At 42.7% G+C, this 18,675-nt stretch overlaps 1 protein-coding gene across 4 annotated transcripts in view; it reads right to left on the bottom strand.

Moving 5' to 3' along the window:
* Positions 1-16,920, bottom strand: part of LOC149265817 (omega-6 fatty acid desaturase, chloroplastic-like) — a 168,923-nt gene extending 152,003 nt beyond the window's left edge. The window contains exons 1-2 of one of the 4 annotated variants that reach the window (XM_089429759.1): positions 16,734-16,920; positions 16,497-16,563 (exon numbers count right to left, since the gene is read on the bottom strand). In XM_089429759.1, coding sequence (XP_089285885.1) covers positions 16,497-16,563; positions 16,734-16,811 — 145 coding nt within the window. In that variant the 5' untranslated portion in view covers positions 16,812-16,920. Of the gene's footprint in view, positions 1-16,496; positions 16,567-16,733 lie in introns of all 4 variants that reach the window. The other 3 variants (XM_089429756.1, XM_089429761.1, XM_089429763.1) reach the window with 3 other exon arrangements.
* Between the last annotated feature and the right edge of the window lie 1,755 nt (positions 16,921-18,675).

Genomic DNA, 18,675 nt, shown 5'->3' with positions numbered 1-18,675 from the left:
AGCTCCTACACATCAGATTCTGACGAAGAGATAGAACGATGGCAGAACCGGTTACACAAGGTAACCACGCTAAACTATAACATGATGACAAGGTTGTTGCAGTGCATAGCAACAGAGGTAAGGGATTTGCCGACGTACGACGGGCTAGGTGAAGTGGAGGAGTTCCTGAACAAATTTGAAAAATAAGTGTCGGAACAACAGCGTTTCGACGCTCTGAAATGGGTACTGCGCACTACAACCGCAAGGCGGTGGGGTATGCACCAGCAGAGTTTTGAGGACTAGCATGAATGCAGAAGGATGATGCGCCAATGATTTGGGAAGCCTCAGATGCGACTGAAAGACAAGTATGACGGACGGGATGATCCATGTGCACACCTCACCAAATGGACAAAAGTCTATGGGGAAGAGCCACAACCTCAGTGGGTGCACCTGTTTTGTCATACCCTGGATAGTATTCCCATGAATTACTATATAGAGACAGAGCTCCGCCATGGCACGAACGAACAGGATATCTTGCGCGAAGGATTCCTGTTAACCTTCACGTTTGAGGATAGTTGGTGGGATACTGTTGATGATGAGCTTCAAGCAATAAAAGCAATTATCTTTAAAACACCTCAGGAACCAATGGAAGTGATTCAGCCTGAATGGGCGACTCAGCTGAGCTGTGCGCTGAAGTGCTACAACGTAAACATTGAAGAAGACGATGAAGATCCGCGAAAAGTTAATATTCCAGAAACTGAAGGCTATCGCGAGGTTCAAGGACCATTGATTGAAGACCCTGACATTACTGCGCCAGTAAAAATGAAGCAGGTGAACATTGGTACGAAGGCTTGTTAAAATGCCAAACTCCATGTGGATCACCTTATTTTTGACTGATATGTTTCCTAGATTCCTCTCATCGAGAGGTGTAGGATTGATCTAAAGATCATCCAATTCCAATAAGTATTTATGGAGATATGAATTTATTTTGATTATGGAAAAATTATCAAAGTCGGCCAGCAACTTATGTAGGCTCAGAAGCCCAACAGTCATGTCTATTCAACCTCAACGTTTTACTATAAAAAGAAAAGGTCTTCAAGTCATTTAGACACACACACTCTTCATGTGATCTCCTCCTCTCCACGTCTTTGGGTTTTGGTGGAGGAGAGACACTAAGAGCAATGTTTTAAGACTCCGACTCGGCCGCGGATCAACTCCGACTCCGACTCCAAAACGGTAATGACTCGACCGGCTCGATTTCAGTGACTCGGTCGTTGTAAAAAATACATTAAATATTTATTTTTTTTATAAAAAAACATAATTTTAAAGATTTTAAACATAATTTTAAATATTTTCATTCATGTTTCCAAACACACAGCATTATAATATAGATGGAAGACAACATATGATCAAAGTAGGCTCATGAACCAATCCATTATATCAAAATGGTACCCAATGGAAATACATAGTCAACTGTCATACATGATCGAAGACTCAAAACAAAAAACACATAACCAAGGAGGCTAGAAATGGCCTCTACAACAAAAGTAAACTGTGACGGTGACCAGACTCCAGTACTAGTACTACAGTACTACTGGGCCACTGGCTAGTAGCTACTGTCAGAGGAGCCAAGATCACGTCGATCAATCTCTGGATCATCATCATCAGAGTCAAACAGGGGGCCCCATGGCTCCTCCTCATCATCATCATCCCCAACTGCAACTGTAGAAGTGGTACCACTAGCAGGCTGTGCAACTGCAGCAGATGCAAGCTGAGATAGAGTAGATATGCGGCTACGCTTCTGTCGTGGCTGAGCAGAGGAAGCACCTACAACTAGAGTCCCTACTGGCTGTGAGACTGAGGCTGGTGGATTGGGATCTGCATTCAACTGAATAGGCTGAAGTTGAACAGCATGTTCAAGTTCAACTGATGTCTCCAGATCTAAATCTAAATCAAGATCCTCATCAGGATCAAACTCTGCTGGACAACTCTTCACTACCCAATCTGATGTTGGATCAATGTCTTCCAACACAATGGGATCTGAATCCGGTCTTTTGTTCAGCAAATGGTTTCGTCTGAGCCGGAGGTTGTATTGGACAAAAACTAGATCATTTAACCGTTTTTGATCCAAACGGTTTCTCTTCTTTGTGTGAATCCTCTCAAAGACAGCCCAATTGCGCTCACACCCAGATGCACTGCAAGTTTGACTCAAAATACGAATTGCAAACCTTTGCAATTCAGGACAATGGCCACCAAAGGCCTCCCACCATTGTGCTGCAAAAAACATAGGACTGTAATGAGTTAGCTCAACAAAATTACAAATTATATCTAACTTTCAAATTATAAACGATTTAACAAACTTTAAAAAAAAGTAAAACTATTAAGAATTTGAAAATTGAAATTTTTGGTTACCTGGCTCATCTGCTTCTCTTGCAATCTTTGCTAGGTTCTTCCCAAAGGTACCTGCTGCATTGCTGAAGATATTGGCCTGTCGGTGTATTTCCAGCTGATCAGACTCCAATGGGATCATGCGTTCAATGCAATCAACCAATCCATCTCTGACCTCCCCCGTCAAAGCTCCTGACTCCTTAGCTTTATAATGATACCGTGGGTTCAAAAAATACCCAGCTGCATGTATAGGGCGATGGAGTTGATTGTTCCATCTTTCATCAATGATTGCCCAAATGGGCCCATACTTTGCCACTCTATCCTTGTATACCGTCTTTATTTGCTCCTTTGCTTGATCCATAGCCTCATAAATGAAGCCCATAGCCAGCCTTTCCCCATCCACCAACCGCAACACCTTAACTAGTGGCTCAGCAAGTTTCACAATCTCTGCTGCCTTTCTCCAAAAAGTTTCTTCATGGACTTTCCTTTTCAATTCTTTGCCTTCTGGTTTGTTAGACCAATTGCTTTGATTCCATTCATCACTGGAAAACATCTTTTGCAAGTTTCTATGTTGGGAAAGCATAGATTGCAATGTCAAAAAATGTGTAGCAAATCTAGTGATGGCAGGCCTAATAATATCCTTGCCCCCAGTGTGTTTCCTCATGAGGCTCAAAACCAATGTATGATTGTAGATAAATTTTGTTATGCTTTTGGCATGATCTATAGTGTTTTTGACCCAATCTAATTTTCCAATATCCTCAAGCATGAGGTCTATGCAATGTGCAGCGCATGGGGTCCAAAATATGGTCTTGTGTTTTTCCTCTAACAGTTTACCAGCAAGAACATAGTTAGAGGCATTATCTGTGATGATTTGAACAACATTAGCCACCCCCACCTCCTCAACAACCTGATCCAATAGCTGAAACAACAAGTGGCCATCTTTTATCTTATTAGATGCATCAACTGATTTTAAAAACATGGTTCCCTGTGGGCAGAAGACAAGAAAGTTTATGATGGTACGGTTTCTTTGATCAGTCCATCCATCTGACATGATGGTACACCCTGTTCTTGCCCATGAGTCCCTGAACTCTTGCAAATACTCATTAATGGATTGAATTTCTTTCTGCAAACGAAACCCCCTTAGCTCATGCATAGTAGGGCCTTTGAAGCCTTTTCCAGCAGCATGTATGGCATCAAACATAGGCTCATAATATGGTGAACGAGCATCATTAAAGGGGATATCAGCATCATACCACCATCTAGCTATGTAATCACAAGCAGTCTCCCTCAATTCTTTCTTCCAATGGTCATCTAAAGTGGGCTGCATTTGAGTTTTACTAACTTCAGGACCATGTGCATCTGATGGAGAGGAGGGAGTGAAATAACTTTTGATAGTCACATCACCCTTTTTCAAATTCATTCTACCCTTTCCCTTATCTTGAACAGAAGCAAAAGAGGGAGGAACATATCGGAAAGGGTTGGATGCCTCAGTTTGAGGGATAGAGGAAGAACCCTCAAAATCATAGTGGGGGTTGGTAGCCATCATTTTTTGTATCTCCCTCTTCCTCCCAATTTCAGCCTGTATGTCTTTTTGCCTAGCCTTATCTTCTTTAAATTTCTCAAAGCTGGCCAACAAATTCTTTCTAATCTCCTCAATTTCTGGTGAGGTACATGGGGTAATTTGCCCTCTAATCCCTGCCAAGTGTTGTTTCAGCCTATTAATGCCCCCAGGACCTTCCTTAATTTTCCTATGGCAAAATTTTCATTGCATTTGACTATCAACCATTTCAACATATGCCCAAGTAGGATCTCTTGCTCTAGGTGCCATTTTTTGACTAGGAGATGAAAGCAAACAATCTGAATATGACAAAAAAAAAAAAAAAACATTGATTCAATGTTCATTTATTTGACAAAAAACACTCTCTAAGCTTTCTAGATATGCACCTAAAATTTACTAAGCAAAAACAGATTTATAGAGGGGGAAAAAAATACCTCCAGGCACAAACTGCCTCCTCAAGCTTGCTCCAAGAATCAGCTCCTCAATGCTGCTCCAAATGGCTGCCCAAAAAGCTCCTCACTCCAGCTACAATGCTCCTCCAAGACTCCTCACTGCTGCTCCAAAACAAGCTCAAGAACTGCTCACTAACTCTCAAAGAAGACTCTCACTCAAATGCATAAGACTGCTGTGAGTGAATGAGAGCACTTGGGTGTGTTAAATAGGGTTTGGGAGGGGGAAATGGACCCCAAAAATCATTTAGCATATTGGTATAACAGTTTGACATCCAAAACAAACATTAAACATTTTAAAAATCCCAAAAAAATCATTTTTTTATTGTTGTTTACGTGTGGAGGGCCGTCCCTTTGTGACTCGGCCGAGTCATATCGGAAACGGCCGGGTTGGCCGAGTCACCCATGACTCGACCGAGTCATTGAATGACTCGGCCGAGTCATGGGTGACTCGGCCAACAGGACCGTTTCCTAGACCGGGTCACTCTGCCACCTTTCAACTCGGATCAAGCCGGCCGTTTCGGTTTCGAAACGGCCGTTTCTTAAAACAGGGACTAAGAGTATGCGCTGGCCGCAGTAAAGATGATGCCCTAGCCACAATAAATATGATGCCCTAGCCGCAGTAAGGAGGGTTCTATATGCAGCTAGAGGAAACATCACACACACTCTTCATGTGATCTCCTCCTCTCCACGTCTTTGGATTTTGGTGGAGGAGAGACACTAAGAGTATGCCTAGCCGCAGTAAAGATGATGCCCTAGCCGCAATAAATATGATGCCCTAGCCGCAGTAAGGATGATGCTCTAGCCGCAGTAAGGAGGGTTCTATATGCAGCTAGTTCTATCTGAAGCATTTAAGGGTGCCCTAGTCGTAGCATTTAAAGGTGCCCTTGACCGCAGTCAATGATGATCTGATGCAGCAAGGGGAGGCACTTATACGCAGTCTAGAAGAGACTTAATTCCGCAGAGAAAGAAGGTTCTAAATGCAGCGATAAGATGCCCTAAGTCACAGTTAAAGGGAGGCTCAATACACAGTCCATGAAGGTCCTTAATTATGCAGTAATTAGATTCTCATACACTGTGTAAGGAGAGCTACAATCTACTGTCCTAGACGGCTCCTATACTCAGTCCTAGAGGAGAGTAAGACGCAGTCATCTAAAGGTCACTAATCCGTTGTAAAGAAGAAGATAACTGCAGTTGAAGGAGAGCCCTATCAACAGTAAATCTAGTTGCAATGGTGGGGAAATCTGACCGCATTCAAAGGAGGCCTAAATGCAGCAAAGAGAGGCCAGATCCATAGCCCAGAGGAGCTCCTATCTTTGTTTGAAAGAAGCTCTAATCCACAGTCTACAGAGACCTAGCCACAGCAAAATAAAGACCTATAATCTACAGCAAGAAGGAGCCTAGACAACATGGGATTTGACTGTGCTTAATAAGGCTGATCTAAGGTCTGGTGCAGCCTCAAAGAGAAGGTCAAACAAGTCTGTCTAAAATGATCTCTCTGGATAAGATTGGAAGACACACTGTTGTTCAAAGGCAGTAATATTTGGGTGTTGTGTGTAAACCTATCTTGCTGCTGAGCTAGGCCGCAGGCCATAGCCAACAGCATAGAACTTTAAGGGCTGAACTAATCAGTGGCAGTGTTGGAACCTCTCTTGGTCTTTGAGTTGTTGACTGTTTCAAGGACTAACATGATGTAGATGACATCAATGATGTTGAGAACAGCTCAGTGATATTTGGGTGCAGCGCCGAGACGATGAAGTACAACATGATAGTGAGGTGCAGCATGATGATGAGTTGCAGCATGGTGATGGGAGCAGATCCGTGATAAGAGCAGCTCAATGATTGAAGCAGCAAAGTTACAAGCAGCAACATTAAGTGCAGCAGCACAGTGAGGTGCAGCAAGTGGACGAGATGCAGCACTATGATAGGTGAAGGAATCACCTTGGAGAATCAGTTGAAGCAGCATGTCTTCAACTGATCTCATGTAGATATAGAAAATCAAAGTGTTGACATCTGTTGTAAATGTAATATCTCTCTCTCTGCTAAACTATTGAAGAACATAGAAGAAGACTTGATCAAGGGTTCCCCACATTGGGGTTTGTCATTGGCTAGCGCCACATCTTGTGTCCTCTTGTCTTAGCTTGTCTTCTACAATTTATGTTTATGTTATATCTGCAATTTACTTTATTGCTGATGTGATTGCTAATCTGGAAAAGATATGGAGCTAACTGTGAAAATTGAAATAAATTGCTCTAAGCATAGAACATACCTAAATTTAACATGGTATCAGAGCTGAGGTGAAGACAATGCCCAAGCAAGAGTGAAAGAGCAATCACCAAAGACAGTTGGGAAAGGACAAAAGGATCAATGGATTCCTCATCCCTCTTCAAATTCACCAAGGGTGAAGTCGAAGCAGAGAATATTATTAGAATGGCACAGCGGAATATGGCCTACCTAAAGATCACTTCATTGGAAGACCGGATCTCAGGGTGGAAGGAAAGGTAGATAACTAGTTCAGCCATTATGCGAAGGAGTGTTTGAATGGCAGGGACACATCACTTGATGATGATAACAATCATTCCAGGGACATCTTCAATGATCAAAGGAATGACAGGTAATGTAGGTCATTAAGGAAATGGCCGACTCTTCATAGAAAGCAAGGAACCCCAGGTATGAAGAATCAAATGTTGTTTCTAATAAGATAAAGAAGCATTATCTTGTATTGGCCCTCTCCTTCAGATTCTTTGTGAATCTGGCTTATAGATTGTAGTGCTTCAAGGCACTTCATCGGATAGATGGGTGCACTCTCTAATTTGGTAGAGATGGAAACAATCGTGGGATTATACTTAGAGCCGATGCCAGCTATCCCGGAAAGGGTGTAGGGAATGTTAACTCTCAATTGAATGAGGGTAACTCGATTCATTTATAGAATCTCTTTTATGTACCTGGTCGCAAGAAGAACCTGGTGTCCATTTCAGCAATGGAAGTCAAAGATTACGAGGTGGCACTCATCGATGGAAAGGTCCATAGGTTTGGAACAACCCAAGGGGTTTGAGATTGATGATCAGGAATCTCACATATGCAGGTGGAGGAAAGCCCTGTATGGCTTGAAGCAAAACACCCCGGGCATAGTATGAGAGGATTGAAAGCTATTTGACGAAGCTGAGATTCACTAGGAGTGAAACCGATCCAAACCATTACCCAAAGGTTGTGGATGATAGACCTCTCATACTAGCACCTTATGAGGACGACCTATTTCTGACAGATGCAGACCCTCTCATTTGCAGAAGTAAGAGGGAGTTGGATTCCGAATGTGGAATGATAAACTGCAAGCCTGTGACTACCTTGAGGATCTTAACTTTCAAAAGTTATATGGTAGTGATGTCGAACCAGATTTGGGAAATGCCTCTGAGTTTCATAAACTCATTCGCGTTGATGTTCTTGGTGAACTTCCGTCCGGACATATGTCTCGCAGTTAGCATGGTGAGCTCATATTTGGTTGAACCTCACTTGATTGGTGCCAAGAATCTTCTGAGATATCTTCAGGGCACAATCTCTCATGGATTGAGATACACTGCCGGAAATATGAAACTGCATTATTATTCGAATGCTGAGTAGGCAAGCAGTGTGGAGGATCTCAAGAGCACTTTTGAATTCTGCTTCGATATCATGGATGAGCAGGAAGCAGAAGTCGGTTGCTATAAGCATCACCGAGACCGAATACATAGCGACGAGTATGATCTCGTGTGAAGCTGCATGGTTGCGGAAGCTCTCAAGTGAGTTGTTTGTACACATGATGAATATCACTGTGATTCTCTGTGACAACCAAAGGGGGGATTCGATTATTCAGGAATCTCGTATTTAATGATTGCTCCAGCAAATAGACATCAGATACTGCCTTATCTGCGATATGGTAAGTTGATGAGCGAGGAGGCTCCATCGCATTGAGACTGATCTACAAGTCGCAGACATTTTGTCAAAGCCCCGGGGAAAGGTCAAATCTGTGACTTTCCCGAATGACTAGGAGTCGTTGAGAGACCTTCTTATAAGGGTCCTATGTGTTGCATGCATTGAGCTCTGGGAGCTCTGGGAGGCTTGGGGTACTTCTTGGAGCGACATGTGACCACAGGGCGACTCACCATCCTCTGGTGGTACACTATGTACAGGGTAAAGAGGTTCAATCTTTTCCCTACGATACCCCGTGGCGAGTGTGGACAGGATGATTCGTTCTCCTATGGGCCAGGATGATTTGTTCTCCGTGGTGACTGTGGACAGGATGATTCGTTCTCCTGTGGGCCAGGATGATTCATTCTCCATGGCAACTGTGGACAGGATGATTCGTTCTCTGTGGCGACTGTGGACAGGATGATTCGTTCTCCTGTGGGTCAGGATGATTCGTTCTCCATGGCGACTGTGGAATAGGATGATTCGTTCTCCTGTGGGCCAAGATGATTCGTTCTCCGTGGCATCCACTGACAGGATGATTCGTTCTCCGGTCAAGGCATCCTACCCATGCAGTCTGGGACTCATGGGAAGTACCTCTCATCTGATCAATGAGCAGGGAAATGACGATAGGGACCATAGTAGTACTATTGATGGACGCATCGTTGTATCTACCGTACTCCCTATGCTAGGATGACCTCCATTGATCTGGGATCAGTATGAGTGGTTTGAGACACTCTCTTGTGACATTGGTCTGGGATCAGTATGAGTGGTTTGAGACACTCTCTTGTGACATTGATCTGGGATCAGTATGAGTGGTTTGAGACACTCTCTTGTGATATTAATCTGGGATCTAGAAAACTGACTTCGGGTCAGTAAGAGTGATGTGACACTCTCTTCAGAGGAAACTGACTTCGGGTCAGTAGAGAATGGTATGAGACATTCTCGATCAATTCTTCTTCTTCACGGTTCAGCAGAGCAGAGCAAAGCTCATCAGATCAGAGCAGAGCAGGGCACTGATGGTAGAGATAGTACAGTCGGACATATGGATCAACGGATGGAGTTCTCCCTAGTTGAGGGGGAGTGTTAAAATTGGCAACTAGGGCCAAACTCCATGTGGATCACCTTATTTGTGACTACTAATATTTTTCCTAGATTCCTCTCATCAAGAGGTGTAAGATTGATCTAAAGATCATCCGATTCTGATAAGTATTTATGGAGATATGAATTTATTTTGATTATAGAAAAATTATCAAAGTCGGCCAGCAACTTATGTAGGCTCAGAAGCCCAACAGTCATGTCTATTCAACCTCAACATTTTACTATAAAAAGAGAAGGTCTTCAAGTCATTTAGACACACACACTCTTCATGTGATCTCCTCCTCTCCACGTCTTTGGGTTTTGGTGGAGGAGAGACACTAAGAGTATACGTTGGCCGAAGTAAAGATGATGCCCTAGCCGCAGTAAGGATGATGCCCTAGCCGCAGTAATGAGGGTTCTATATGCAACTAGAGGAAACTTCTATCCGAAGCATTTAAGGGTGCCCTAGCCGTAGCATTTAAAGGTGCCCTTGACCGCAGTCAATGATGATCTGATGCAGCAAGGGGAGGCACTTATACACAGTCTAGAAGAGACTTAATTCCGCAGAGAAAGGAGGTTCTAAATGCAGCTATAAGATGCCCTAAGTCACAGTTAAAGGGAGGCTCAATACACAGTCCATGAAGGTCCTTAATTACGCAGTAATTAGATTCTCATACGCTGTTTAAGGAGAGCTACAATCCACTGTCCTAGAAGGCTCCTATACTCAGTCCTAGAGGAGAGTAAGACGCAGTCATCTAAAGGTCACTAATCCGTTGTAAAGAAGAAGATAACTGCAGTTGAAGGAGAGCCCTATCAACAGTAAATCTAGCTGCAATGGTGGGGAAATCTAACCGCATTCAAAGGAGGCCTAAATGCAGCAAAGAGAGGCCAGATCCATAGCCCAAAGGAGCTCCTATCTGCTGTCCGAAAGAAGCTCTGATCCACAGTCTATAGAGACCTAGCCACAGCAAAATAAAGACCTGTAATCTACAGCAAGAAGGAGCCTAGACAACGTGGGATTTGACTGTGCTTAATAAGGCTGATCTAAGGTCTAGTGCAGCCTCAAAGAGAAGGTCAAACAAGTCTATCTAAAATGATCTCTCTGGATAAGATTGGAAGACACACTGTTGTTCAAAGGCAGTGATATTTGGGTGTTGTGTGTAAACCTATCTTGCTGCTGAGCTAGGCCACAGGCCATAGCCAGCAGCATAGAACTTTAAGGGTTGAACTAATCAGTGGCAGTGCTGGAACCTCTCTTGGTCTTTGAGTTGTTGACTGTTTCAAGGACTAACATGATGTAGGTGACATCAATGATGTTGAGAACAGCTCAGTGATATTTGGGTGCAGCACCGAGACGATGAAGTACAACATGATAGTGAGGTGCAACATGATGATGAGTTGCAGCATGGTGATGGGAGCAGATCTGTGATAAGAGAAGCTCAATGATTGGAGTAGCAAAGTGACAAGAGCAGCAACATGAAGTGCAGCAGCACGGTGAGGTGCAGTATGTGGACATGCAGCACTATGATAGGTGAAGGAGTCACCTTGGAGAATCAGTTGAAGCAGTAAGTGGACGAGATGCAGCACTATGATAGGTGAAGGAGTCACCTTGGAGAATCAGTTGAAGCAGCATGTCTTCCACTGGTCTCATGTAGATATAGAAAGTCAAAGTGTCGACTTCTGTTGTAAATGTACTCTCTCTGCTGAACTATTGAAGAACATAGAAGAAGAATTGATCAAGGGTTTCCCCACATTGGGGTTTGTCCCTGGCTAGCGCCACATCTTGTGTCCTCTTGTCTTGGCCTGTCTTCTACGATTTATGTTTATGTTCTATCTGCAGTTTACTTTAATGCTGATGTGATTGCTAATTTGGAAAAGATATGGAGCTAACTATGAAAATTGAAATACATTGCTCTAAGCATAGAACATACCTAAATTTAACAAAGTCAAACCGAAGTACGCAACACTCAGTGAATGTCACGGTGGACAAGGTCACAGAGTTACTTCGGGAGTACCAAGACTTATTACCAACCAAGATCACGGACCTAAAGGGGATCGTTGGCGATTTAGGGATAATGAAGATCACCTTAAAACTCGACGCGAAGCCAGTTAAGCAAAGGCCTTACCACTTGAATCCGAAGTACAAGGAAAAGGTCCGCGTAGAACTGGACAAAATGCTCGCAACTGGAATTATTGAGCCAGTGGAAGAATCCGACTAGGTAAGCCCTATGGTAGTGCAGGAGAAAAAACAGAAGGGCGAGATACGAATATGCGTGGAACTCAGGAAATTGAATGACGCCTATGTGCACGACCCCTTCCCAACCCCATTCACAAACGAAGTATTGGAAAATGTCGGTGGGCAGGAAGCATATTCTTTCACCAATGGGTTCTCAGGGTACCACCAAATCAAAATCGCGCCAAAAGACAGGAGCAAGACCACCTTCGCGACTAAGTGGGGCTACTTTCAATACACCGTCATGCCGTTCGGGTTAAAGAACGCGCTAGGCATTTTTTCGCGCATAGTCGTTGCCGCATTTAAGGAATATATCCACAAATTCCTGGAGGTCTATCTAGATAATTAGACTGTATTTGTATTGGTTAAGGACCACGTAGCAAGCTTACGCTTGATGTTGGATACTTGTCGACGACACCAAATTGCGTTGAACCTTAAAAAGTGTACGTTCCTTGTTCCCTTTGGGAACTTGCTGCACCATGCGGTCTGCAAACAGGGACTAATGGTAGACCCAGCAAAGATTGTTGTCATTCTGAATTTAGAAGCACCGCGAAGTGTTAAACAGTTGCGCGCTACCTTGGGACATACGGGGTACTACAGGAAGTTTATCAAAAGTTATGCCCAGATCACCACGCCAATGGAAAAACTATTGAAAAAGAATGTCACGTTTTGCTGGAATGATGATTGTATGAAGAGCCTGGATGTACTAAAAGAGAAACTGGCCTCCGCTCCAATCCTGGTCTTCCCAAAATGGGATGTGGAGTTTCATGTCCATGTTGACACGTCATGCATAGCGCTGGGTGCGGTGATCACACAAGCGGGTGGAGAGCACTTGGATCATCCTATCACGTTCGCAAGTCGCAGGTTGTCCAAAGATGAAAAGAACTATTCCACAACCAAGCGCGAGGGGTTGGCTATGGTGTACGCGCTCAAAAAATATCGGCACTATTTGCTAGGAGGACATTTCAAGATGTATACAGACCATTCCGCACTAAAATACTTGGTTAATAACCCTGTGTTGGGGGGCGCATATGCAGGTGGCTCTTATTGTTACAAGAATATGACTTTGAGGTCGTGGTAAAGCCTGGACACCTGAACGCAAGGCCGGATCACCTGTCGCATATTGAGACGGACGAGGAACCTACTAGTTTGGAGGAAGGATTATCTAACGCGCAACTCTTGAAAATATAATCCACTTTCTGACAACCGGGACCGCGACGAAGGAATACTCTGTCCAACAGAAGAAGGAACTGGTGGTGCGCGCAACTGATTTTTCTATCATCGCGGGGCACCTATACAAAATGGGAAATGATGAGATACTGTGAAGATACATACCTGAAGTCGAGCAGAGTTAGATCCTTGTAGAAGCACATGGGGCGCTACAGGAGGACACTATGCAGGACGAGCAACCGCGCAAAATATTCTCCGCGCAGGGTTGTGGTGGCCAACCCTTCATCAGGACTCAAAAGCACACTGTAGGGCCTGTGATATATGTCAAAGGACAAGTAAACCATCGCAAAGGGACGAGATGCCTTTGAATCCACAAATGACGCTATAGCCCTTCAGAAAGTGGGCAATCGACTTTGTAGTACCTATCAAACCTCAAGGAAAACCGGACGCGCGATACATCATCACCGTGATAGAGTACATGACTCGTTGGGCGGAAGCGCAGCCGATCAAAGACTGCACAGCCGTCACGGTTACGAAGCTTTTGTTTGAACACGTGTTAACTCGATTTGGCTGTCCGAAAATCTTAATGAGTGATCGTGGAACACATTTCTTGAACGAAACCATCAGCGCTCTAATAGAAGAGTTCCAGGTGTATCACCAGAAAAGTATGGAAGCATTCAACAAAATACTGGAAATTGCGCTAACCAAAGTATGCAATGCGCAGCAGAGCGATTGGGACCTTCGTGTACCTGCAGTACTATGGGCTTATAGTACAACATGCAAGAAACTGACGGGACAGACAACTTTCCGGTTAGTTTATGGCGTGGAAGTTGTCATGCCAATGGAGTATATTGTACCTAGTCTTCGCATAGCAGCGCTCACAGGTATGACGGACCACGAAGCCCTGGACGAAAGGCTCACGCATTTGGAAGAACTCAAGGAGGAACGGTTCCTCGCTGGCTTTCATCAACAAGTGCAAAAACAATGAGAGAAGGCCTGGCACGATCACCATATTAAGTTGCGCACCTTCAAGGTAAATGATTTCGTGCTGTTGTATGACAGTAAGTTTGACAAATTCCCGGGAAAGTACAGAATGCATTGGTTGGGACCGTACGTTGTTAAGGAGATCACAGATGGAGGAACAGTACAACTAGTCAAACTAAATGGAGAGCCTTTCCCAGGCAAAGTGAATGGCAGCCGCTTGAAGCCCTACATGGGTGGCCCAGCGATCTGACTAACCGACAGAAGCACAGTCTTTGTGCCCCAAGGATCTGGACAAAGGCATGGGACTATAAACAAATGCAGGGGATATCGGCACAACTACAGAAAAGTAGTTCTGACACAAAGGTCTCGGAACAGCGTATGCAACAAATCCAGCAAGCAGCAACTCAATGCTCTGCTAACCTCCGTGCAGTTCGAGAACAGTTGGAGGGACTCCGCGCAAAGATCGTCGCGCCGACAGAGTGACTCAAGGGCGAGTCACGATGTTTGTGTTGGGGGCCTGTTGGACATCGAATCCCCCCAAGGCATGTTTTGGGGCTTAAAGCTCAAATTTTGACCGAATCTTGTTGTAAAGCTCCGCGAATCGTGGGCGCGAGGCGCGAAAGTATGATAGAGTCACAAGGTTGTCCGCCCTAGTTTTGTAATATAATGTCGACTGGATAGACCTACCCATGGTCCGCGGACCATGGGATTGTATAAATAGAGCGAGGCTCTAAGTGTGAAAGGGAGATGGAGAATAGAGGATGGGGATGAGAAGTCTAAGTGGTTGAGTAAAAGTGTAAAGAGTGTCTGTGGGTCGTAGAGTAGGAGAAGGCTCTGCAGCTGAGTGCGCAGAGGCCTAGTAGTCCGCAACTGAGTGCGTGGACCCCTGCAGCTGAGTGCGCAGAATCCTAGTAGTCCGCAACTGAGTACGCGGACCCCTGCAGCTGAGTGCGCAGAGGCCTAGTAGTCCACAACTAAGTGCGCGGACCCCTGAAACTGAGTGCGCAAGGCAAGTCGAGTCTGTAACTGTGGAAAGAATCAATAAAAAGAAGTTTGGTTATAATTTTGTGTATCTGTTCTTGGGTTAATGCATGATTGATATTATTTGAAAATATATTGTTTATTTATTGTGCGCACCTGTATGAATGTTTTATGTTGTTAAGTATAACTTAAAGCACTCAAGTAGGCAAAGATAATTAACTAACATTGGAATATAAGAAAGGTCTTGGGTAATAACGCAGAGCGCGGTGCTCAGCCCCTGGGTAGGGCTGCGCGAAGGCAGTATATCAGGCCGCGAGGAACAGGAAAGTGCGCGAAGCAACCTGCGCGCAGGAACAAACCGTGAACCAGTCGAACTCATCAGACATCTCCAAGGAGCGGAAATCTGGTTCTAGCACCCTCCCATACTACTTCGGGTGAGACATCAGTCCGCACCCCACGGACTGTTGCCGAAAGGGCCAGTAGTACCGGAATTTATTTGGCTAATTAACTCTGAACTTGGGTCATGCCCCAACAAGCCAACAGAAACCCCATACCTCATCAATGAGTAGGATGATCATCCAACAACATCAGGTCTTGAGCCAACATATGCAGGGCTAACCAACAGGTAGAAACACAGATAGCTCCTGCTTTACCCTTCTCTTGAGAAGTAGCCACATATTTCTCGTTAGCAAGCAGAGCTTTAAGCCAAGTACTTTTACTTCTTGAAGGAAGAGCACATGAGAATACAAACTAACCACAAGACTCCTGAGAATGGACCTTCAGTTATTCCCAGATGCCCCTTAAATTTCCAGAATCCAGATAGAGAGTTTCAATGTAACATGCAACCTAAATCGGGTCCTTGCTCGAGTACTGCAAAAAAGAAGACACTAAGGCTGTGCATAGCCATTTCAAAGTTATGAACAACTTAGGTTTACTGCCATATGTCAAAATATCCAGAAGACACTAAGACTGTGCATAGCCATTTCAAAGTTATGAACAACTTAGGTTTACTGCCATATGTCAAAATATCCAGAAGACACTAAGACTGTGCATAGCCATTTCAAAGTTATGAACAACTTAGGTTTACTGCCATATGTCAAAATATCCTTAACTCATGTCTGCTCTATTCCAAATACCACACCAGTTATGTTCGCCATCTTTCAAATTCCATCTTCAATCAAGTTATGTTTTATGAAAAGTTTGGAAAGCATCTTCATGACCAATTCTCTTTACATGTATGTTAAAAATGGGGCACCATAACTCCAGGTTCAATTCCTCCAATTGTTAGAAGAAAGGAAGAAGCAGAGTATTAATACGAAACGAAATTCCAACATAGGTATATAGCACTAAAAGAAAGTGGCAACCATTACGGCAAATGTCATGCTGAAATATTTGGAAACTGACATCTTTGTTCAAGATATTCACCCAAGTTAAACATGGGCTAAACCTAATAACTTCGCCCTGGAACAGATCAAGCTGAAGGGAACGAACTATGAAGGGCATTCCTTGACACCCAACTAATTACCGTCTGAGAAAATAAGTTTTGAATGCACAGATAACAGGGGATATGCACGGCTGCTGAAAGTGATTGCAACTCTATGGGAATTGAAGCCAATGACCACGAGCTCAAAAAACCAAAAACTCTACCACAAATACTAATTAGTAATTCTAGGTGTAAATTAAGGTAAACCTACTTCACATAAACCCTACCAATTTCCAAATTAAAACATACCGGAACGATCTCTTCCAGACCACCAGAAAGCAGCAGTTCGACTAGAACTAGTCGATCCATGGTGAGCCTTCTGCAACCAAATGCAAGCTTATCAATGCCTTTTAATACGGAATTAACCCCACATCATGGAAACTCTTGGTATAAGTTAGAATGCAATGCAAACATGGCATTCGAAGGAATAACAGAGACCGCAAAGTGAAGTGGGGAGAATGAGAATGAGAATACGAATGCGTTTACCTTGATCCGAACCCTCAAGCCGCACTGGGCATGAGGAAGAAGATTTAGGGTCGTCCCACCACACAACGAAGACGCCATGCTCTCCTCGCCTCAATGGTAGACATGCATTCTTTGGGGGAAACGTTTTAAAAAGCACGGACCGACCAGCAGAGGCATGAAGTATATGAGAGGCTCACCTTCATTGACATGAGGACCATGGTGGTTTGAGATAACATGGCGCTACTGAATCTTACGTGGCGTTCTACATGATAATGGCTTCATTTTGTGCTGGGCAAGTTCACGGCTTAGATGCAGCTATCCTGGTATGTCCCCACTTCGTCGCTTGCCACGTCAATTGACTATAACGGTGCTCACTTTCAAGATCTCCTGCACGGAGGCTTTGGAGGGTGGTCGATTTTCTTTAATGTAAACGATGAACATTGTATTTGTACGGTTGAATGGGAGGGTTACGTATACCGAATCTTTCGAATCTTATAGGAAATAGTGAATTGTTTTGATTTTTATTCTTGGTTAAGAAAGACTGAATTGTTTTGTTTTTTATTATTGGTTAGGTTTATGAATCCCAAGTTTTTGTATTCATCATGTTAAAAGAAATAGTTTTTTGAATTAATCATATGTATATTATTGGTTAGGTTTATGAATTGAAGTTTTTGTCTTCATTAGGTTTAAAGAAATAGTTTTTTGAATTAATTATAGGTATATTTTGGATTTGATGTGTTTTGAATTAATTAATGTGATTTATTATTGAAAGATAAAGGGAATTTGATTTGACAAGGTGTATAATCTAATCCCTATTTATACATCGTGTTGGATCATATTCTCTTCATTTTTTTATTGTGACTATGAACAACATTAGTTGACTCAAAATGTGTCGACCCTAAAATATAATTGATCCAAAAGAGTTATTTCTCTAAATATTCGTTGTGTTGTTTTCTTAATATTTTTATATGAAAAAAATCTCTACATATGTCACATTTAAATGGTGCATGTGCAACTCACTTATATGATCAATGTCTCTATATATGTATCATCTATCAGAGTTAAATGGTGCATGTGCAACCCACTTATATGATCAATGTCACTTTGACTTAAATATGTTTATATACCTTGAAAAGTATAATTAACTAGATCACTTGAATATATTTATCTTTATTTAAATGTGCGTAATAATAGTACTTGATTTTATTGATGAATTCAATTGTGTTAAAAAGGGTTAAGTTAAAATAAATAAAACTATAATCAAAATGTGACTATGGGTATTGCTTAATTTTGCAACAAATATTTTTTTCCTGGTTGGAATTTGATACTACAAGAAGTTGGAGTTTTTATTAATTTAGAACTTTTATTGAATTGTCAATTATATACGTCAATTTGTAATGAACAAAATCCCAAATAACATAATTCCATTGAGCATGAAACTTTAGTCATGGTAAGATCTTGCTCATATTGAATTTTTTTATTGAAATCTTATCAAGTTGTGACAACAAATAAGATTATTGTGGTCAGAACTTGCTCATATTGAATTTTTTTATTGAAATATTACCAAGTTGTTACAAAAAAAAGATCCTTTTATTACAAAATTAGTTTACTTGTATACACCTATAAGAATATGCAACAAATTGGAAGAAGCACAAGGGGGTAAAGCAATACCATCTCACGTGCATTCATATTGGAGCATAAAAAATGAGGAAAAAGTAAAATAATAATTGAGCATATAATAGGGGATAAAGGGTTTTTATATGTTGTTTAGCAGTATGTGTATTATAAGGTATTGTTTATACAATACATTTGCCACGCGAAGGCAAAAAACAAGTGGGCTAGAGAAATAGAGGTTTCGGAGTATTGTGGGAGTATCGAGAGTGGGAAGGAGAAAGAAAAAACTATGGTAATATTAGGTCCATAGTAGCCTAATATTCAAACCTATGACCCTAGTGTTGACATG

This window comes from Pinus tabuliformis, chromosome 6, assembly GCF_031772625.1.
Source record: "Pinus tabuliformis cultivar Carrire ecotype Pingquan chromosome 6, CPIR1, whole genome shotgun sequence".
NCBI classification, from domain to species: Eukaryota; Viridiplantae; Streptophyta; class Pinopsida; order Pinales; family Pinaceae; genus Pinus; species Pinus tabuliformis.
The sequence above is the reverse complement of the archived record's forward strand: the minus strand, read 5'-3'. Positions and strand labels throughout refer to the sequence as shown.